Source organism: Mangifera indica, chromosome 16 (assembly GCF_011075055.1).
Source record: "Mangifera indica cultivar Alphonso chromosome 16, CATAS_Mindica_2.1, whole genome shotgun sequence".
NCBI lineage: Eukaryota > Viridiplantae > Streptophyta > Magnoliopsida > Sapindales > Anacardiaceae > Mangifera > Mangifera indica.
In genome coordinates, this window is record NC_058152.1 from 139725 (window position 1) to 146642 (window position 6918).

Below are 6918 nucleotides of genomic sequence, written 5' to 3' on the forward strand. Positions count from 1 at the left end.
TAACCCTTCATAGATAGATAAATGAGATTTTTAAATTAACAGAGAAAATTTCGAAATAATAGTATACTTGGGGTGGGAAATAGTCCTTTGGCCAATAATAAATTAATAACCAAAAAACATGATTGTATACTCGTTTTCATGGAAAATGAAAGTATGAAGATTGAAGATAGGTCAAAAAGTTGATTTCATGGACAAAACCTATTACCTAATTATCTAACCAATCATCCAAGACTTGAAGTTGATGTGAACACGACTAAGTAAGGACTTTCTACATCGCTCCAAACTATCAGTCAGTCAAATCTGTTAGTCTTGTTGTTTGTTAACACTAACACATGCTGGATCCAAGCAGGCCCATGCATTGTTTTGGGTTTCAAGAAGCCTACACAGCATCATGTGAATTGTGAGGAGATATACGAAAGATGAGCTAGAACAACAGCACAATCAAGAGGTATATGAAAGATGAGCTTGAACATTATTCCAACAAAACATTTACTCTTGACAATGGAGCCTAATCAGATGCCTTTGTAGCAAAAAGCATGATTATGGAACTTGTTCATGTGATAACTGTTACGTTTATATCTTTTACAAGAAAAAAAAATTGTAGCAACAATTTCTGAACAATAATCTTATCCATCAAGGCTTAACAAACGAGAAATCCCCACTGTCCGTTTCCTCAAACTTTTGCAGATTGCTATGCCTTCTTGGTTCATGATGATCATCACTGGAAACTGGTGGTGCCGGCCCTTCTCTTTCCGATAACTCAGTCTCAGAATTATAATTGTAAGCACTCCTTGGAGAACTCAGAGTACTTTCCAGGTCCATCATGGCATTCTTGGGATTGTATTTGTGGAGCAAATGTGAAGGTGATAAGCTATGGCTTGGAGTACTATTTTCATCTCTTATGAAACTAGATGGGATGCCTGTGCCTGTGCCTGTGGCCTTTCTCAACCTCTTCCTTTCCCTGGCAGCCTTTTGCCATTTCTTTAGAGCCATGGTTGTCTGCTCTTCAAAGATTGCCTTCTTCATGTGAGACCCCATCTGCAACTTTTCATAATGCATTATGATGTGTTGTCACTATTTTTTGCGGACTTTGATTCAGAATTTGTGTATGAGTAAAAGAAGTTACCTGAGTTACAAGGGCGTAGAGAGGGAAGGTGATATAGCTGCATAAAATCTGAAGAGCTACACCCAGGGCCACCCTTATCCATAGTAACACCAGATTTTCATGGAAGCACGATTTCAATCCAAACTCATACTGAATTCATGAATAAAAATTAAATAAATCAAATTCTTTACAAGCAAATTAAATTTATGGTACTGAGGATTGTGATTAAGCTATTAATTTACCCATGTCCATAGAAAGTAAGCCATCTGGAATGCATTCTGTAAATTGAAAACAGGATCATCAGCTCATAAAGTGCAAGATGCATACAAAATTGATGCCGTCATATGCAAGTCTGTGGTCCCTAGAGCTTGTCTGCTCCTAAACTGTGAAAAGGGTTTCCGGTTGCAAAAACCAAAAACAACTATTACTGATAGAATGTTTAGAGGGGATAATATATCCATAAGGGTTGGAGCATTGAACAAGGATGTTATAAATAGTATCAAAGTCTTTCATATTCTCTAAAATTTACTAAAATAATAATAGGATAAATCTTAATATAATGAGTCTTATAATAGGATAAATATAATATTTCTAATCAAATTTCCTCTCGACAACCTATGGAAAATATGTTTTTAAATTGTTAAAAACATTTTCAATTGTAAAACTCAAAAACAAAATAGACAATATCTTATCAATCAGGTTATTAAATCAAGATAATATAAATAATAATAAAATCACTCTATGTGTCTTTTTGAATGATAGTGAAATAAAATTAGCGAAGATATTTAATACCATTAAAAGGGTGAATGTAACACTCTTATTTGAATCTTAGATTAACAATAAAAAAGATGTTAGGTATATATTTGTATTTTACATCAATTTGAGTTACAAAACCCAAAAGTAAAATTATGAAAAAATACAATAAGGTAAGGTAAGAAAAGTACCTGGAACAAGGTGAAGTGTAACAAGTAAAGAATCAAATCAGGGCGATTGAACCAGAAGAAGCTGTTACTAGGCTCTACAATAGGAGCTCCTTTTACAACAGTGGCTCGATCTTGAATCTGCTGAGCCATTTCCATGATTATAATTTCAAGCTTGGCACCAACTATAAGAAATATCTGTCGCATGTACAATAGAACCCAGTTAGATACAGAAATAATATCCCGGGACGAACAATTTAAAACCAGAAAGTTCAGAATTTCTTACAACTAGTGTGTTAGGATTAAGACACTTCTCATCAATCCAGTGATCCATTTTTATTATAAATGTAATTGTTAGATTTAAAAAATGAGAAGAGAAGAAAATATTAGGGTTTGGGGTTTGAGGGCAGCCACCTTTGGCTGATTTAGGGAGGTCTCCGGCGTCTCGAATGGCCGGAAAATGGGAGGTTCCGAATTCCTCGAACTATTCGGTTTATCTTGTAATATTTTTAGTAATGAAATATTTTAGTTATTATGTATTTTGTGTTTTGATTTTGTGTTTTGATTGAATAAATGCTGGGTTCCTAACAAATGGTATCAGAGCGCGTTCGATCCAACGGAGAAAATAGATGGTCGGAAAAGTAAAAAGTCGCCGAAAAATATTTACGGAGGAGGCTGTGAGTCGGTGACTACATGCTGGAAAAGTGTCAAAAAAAGAGAGAAGAAGAAGAAAATGAAGATAGAGGAATAAGGAAGATGAAAAGGGAACGTCGGCAAGGTCTGAAAAAAAAAAAAAACATATTCAAACCAGAGAACGCAGAAGGAAGAAGAAAGAAGGACGAAGGAGATGGAGAAGAAAGAAGAAAGGAAAAAGACAAGGAGAAGAAAGAGAAAGGAGAGAGAAAAATAAAGAAAAAAATAAAAATAAAAAGAGGGTGAAGGGCAGTTGCGGTGGCTTGTTGGAATGAGAGATGTGATGTGGTGTGGCTGCTGGGAAGGAAAAAAAAGAGGAGATGGCAGAACTTTATTGGGAAGAGAAAAAGAAGATGTGGGGTGTTGGGATTGAAAAAAAAAAAAAAAAAAAAGAGCAGAAACAGTGGTGTGGAGAAATATTTCAGTTTATTAAAATATAAAAAAAAAAAAAACAGAAAACTCATCTTGAGGATAAGATGATTTTGAAGGGGAGGGAAATATTAGGATTGAGACACTTGTCATCAATCCAGTGATCCATTTTTATTATAAATGTAATTGTTAGATTTAAAAAATGAGAAGAGAAGAAAATATTAGGGTTTGGGGTTTGAGGGCAGCCACCTTTGGCTGATTTAGGGAGGTCTCCGGCGCTTCGAATGGCCGAAAAATGGGAGGTTCCGAATTCCTCGAACTATTCGGTTTATCTTGTAATATTTTTAGTAATGAAATATTTTAGTTATTATGTATTTTGTGTTTTGATTTTGTGTTTTGATTGAATAAATGCTGGGTTCCTAACATAGTGGTACAAATGATATCCATGAAAGTGTATACCATCCTGCAGAAGATGTGAAGCAACTGTGTTAATGTCAATATGAACTTTCACAATCAAAATGAACACATGGTAAGAAAAGCAAAGAAAAGCAACCCCACCATACACATTGAGAAGCTGGAAAACAATGGCGCATGTCCATAACGGTATGCTGTAGACAAACATTCATGGTTAATTAGAAGGTAGAAATTAATCAGAAATTCAGAGTCAGAGAGAAAGAGAAGGATGGATAGAGCACAACCTGATAACAACTACCACCTTGAAATCATCTTCCATTGATCTTTTGATATACTTGTGGAAATTAAATTTGCTGTTGGGAGCAAAATGAGCCTGCAACATATATTTACATATTAGACTTGCAGTTGTGTTTAAAACTGTTACATCTTATTCTGATAGCCCTGTAATGGTTCATTACGATTTTGCTTTTATGTTTTACACTTTGAAAAAAGTCTTGGGGATGTTACAAGAACAAAGCAAACTTAAATGAGGGGTAACTTACCTTTATGAATCCATGCCTCATGGTCAAATAATCCACCTTAGTTACAGAATAACACAACTGTCTGAAAAAAGCCACCTGTGACAATGCATTTCATTCCAAATAGGCTCAAACCATGGAAGTGCAATATATTTGAGCTTGAGTCATGAGATGTTCGACTCAACATCCTCTTGAGTGGCTCAATTTTGCTTTGTTTTTGAAAAACGTTACGTTATGTAAGCATGTCTAGTCAACATCTTTTTGAGCCTATGTTATTGTATTATATAAAAATATCAAAACAACTTCATTTATCTATATAACTCATAGGCAAAACAACATTGTTTCGAGCTCGATTCTACAATATTAAGCCCAGTTAACCTGAGCTCAAGCTTCACTTTCAATGTTAAGCTCGAGTTTGAACTCCTCATCTTCAAAGCTCATTGAGATCAGGCAGATTCAAGTTTGTGTTTAACTCTATTAAAATCCACCCCACTCTCAATAGACAGGAATTAATGGCTAAATTACCCTGTTTCAACATTTTGGAATCCTACTAAAGAGAGTTTTAGATTGCATCTTATTATCCATCTCAGTCCAGGAGCTGTAGCAAATCCAGTATGGCGTCGGACAAAGGAAGTTTGATGAGCCAATCTGAACCTTGAAGGATCTATAACAATAAACATCATCAGTGTAACCACAAAATAAAATCCTAAACATTTCTTAATTATGAAAAAAATTTGGAAAATACTAATTACCATTAGTGAAGTGATATTCCAAGGATGATGTCTCCAGCTCCCATCCTTTCCATTTCTTCATCTGTGTGCATTGAAAATTGGCTTTCCCTGATTATCATCATTCAAACTTTCCCAGAAAAAAAATTAGAAAATTATTCATAACAGTGCATGACTTACTTGCCTTTGCTAGATAAATGGTGAGTACACTGTAAAGAATATGGAAGACAGCCAGCACAAATATGAAAATGTGCAATTGGTGAATCGCTGACTGGGAAACCAATGGTACTTTCCCCTGAAATCAACAATTACCATCAAAACAACTGGATTAATATATTCACATGATGTATCGAATTACCACATTTTTTCTATTCAACACTCCACACAAAATATGCAGTCTTGTGAATTGATAGTACTATATATTTACATTCTTGGAACAATAATCCTCGGCTCCTCCCACAGCAAGGGCTCGACGCCATATCACATCCCCAGTGTGCCACAGTAACTTTCTCCCACTATTACCCCCATTGTTTTTGTAATCCTTGGGCTGCCCCTTACATGGAAGCATGGTGCTTCCAGCTTCGGCAGAAATACATATTTTTGACACAGGTTTTGTGCCCACTGTAATGAGTAGAGATATGAAGCCTAGTAGCATCAATTCTGCATTACAAAACGAAAAACTGACTTCAGTTTCCTTATCAATGCATAGATTGCACATGTTTCACAAGCTTTAAATTGAAAAAACATAATGTACGATATGAATGAAAGAGACCAGCTTTAATTTTCTCTAGTGCCTCAGTCATTGCCTTCTTTTGCCTTTTCCGGAACCACTGCCTTTAGAAAATGAAGCTAAATGATCAGCCATAATCATCAATGCTCGAGATCCATAAATGAAATCATCAGTGGCGTTACCTTTCCGAGAGAATAAATGGCTTGCTCAATGAGAACAGAAATTATAACGAAAATTGCAGAAACAAGAGCAACTGCCCATGTGGGTGTCTCCTTCAAGGACCTATCTCCTGCTGCAGTAGCCATGAGTGCTACTCCAAAACCAAGAATGTTTCAAATCTGCTGGACTTGGCGACATCACAAGAACCTTCTTTAGCTATTTAAAAGCTGACGCCGGCATCACTAGTAAATCCAACTGTAAAGAGAGACCACAGACGACATAAGAGTAATGTCAAATATTTACATCATACAAACAAACATTACTGTTACCTTAACACCAAATTTAATGATGCTGACTCTCTTGTCTCGCACAAGGGAACTATTTTCCTCCTATCTTCTTTAAATAAATAAACAAATTATATATATATCTTTAGAGAAAACACAGTGGAGTGGCAGGATGGATGCCTATATTACAACCCAAAACAGATTTTGACAAATTAAGAGTTCACAATCTACCTAATCACTTCTGCTTTAGCATCATCAAGTAATATAGATATTTATACATCTATTTTTTCGACTTAAGAATTATTTAAAAGTGTTATGTTTTTCTTATAATCTCTATACTACAATAAAAACCATAATATGTTCATCTCTCTTTACTCGTATTTATTCTATATCATCTTTATCGATATTATAATTCATTCACGTATTTTCAATGTCTTTATTGTAACTTATTTAACACAAAATTCTAAATTACATATATTAATTGATGATGAAAAATCTCATCAATAATATCCCAAGCAAAATTCGGACATCAAGAGAAACAAGTCATTCTACTATACTTGAATTTGTTTTCTTCTTGTTTAATTAGCTCATGCATGACATATATGAAAACTTCAACATACCCTTGTCTTGTAATGAGGATTATCATCAGTTTCGGAATCTTTGACATGGCCCTTGTTTTTACAAAACAAACAAATATTAATTCACAACAATTTCATATCATATATGAAGGATTTGGAGCTTTGCACTTTGGAGGACGTTTGTATTGCTTTTTTTCACGCAAGAACAAGTCATAGACTGAGCCAGGCCATGGGGGTTAGAAGGGTCTCTGAAATTTTCTTTTAAATACATTCAAGCTAAATACAATATTTTAATCCTTTGCAATTTTATAATTCTTTTTTAAAATGTGCTAGTCAAATTTAAGTAAAACTAATTGGTCTTTGCATCTTGATTTTTCTTAAACAATATTATCTGCACAAATAACAAAATATTATTATGTG

At 34.6% G+C, this 6918-nt stretch overlaps 1 protein-coding gene across 1 annotated transcript; it reads right to left on the reverse strand.

The window, feature by feature from the left end:
* Positions 1–449: 449 nt before the first annotated feature.
* Positions 450–6129, reverse strand: LOC123199515 (protein MLO-like). The gene is made up of 17 exons (XM_044614551.1): positions 5966–6129; positions 5660–5891; positions 5520–5577; positions 5175–5407; positions 4932–5042; positions 4772–4832; positions 4571–4683; positions 4044–4118; positions 3786–3874; positions 3646–3695; positions 3512–3550; positions 2693–2805; positions 2312–2470; positions 2050–2223; positions 1348–1383; positions 1127–1255; positions 450–1038 (listed from the first exon to the last, which is right to left on the reverse strand). The coding sequence occupies exons 2-17, from the start codon at positions 5780–5782 to the stop codon at positions 634–636; spliced, it is 1968 nt and encodes a 655-aa protein (XP_044470486.1). The 5' UTR covers positions 5783–5891; positions 5966–6129; the 3' UTR covers positions 450–633.
* Positions 6130–6918: the final 789 nt, after the last annotated feature.

Excerpts from the sequence above, each read along its gene's own strand:
- LOC123199515 (XM_044614551.1), bottom strand. The coding sequence starts at position 5,782 with ATGGCTACTGCAGCAGGAGATAGGTCCTTGAAGGAGACACCCACATGG. Across the intron at positions 5,043-5,174 it reads AGGATTATTGTTCCAAGAAT|GGGAAAGTACCATTGGTTTC; the intron begins GTAAATATATAG and ends TGTTGATTTCAG. Across the intron at positions 1,039-1,126 it reads TCTACGCCCTTGTAACTCAG|ATGGGGTCTCACATGAAGAA; the intron begins GTAACTTCTTTT and ends GAAAAGTTGCAG.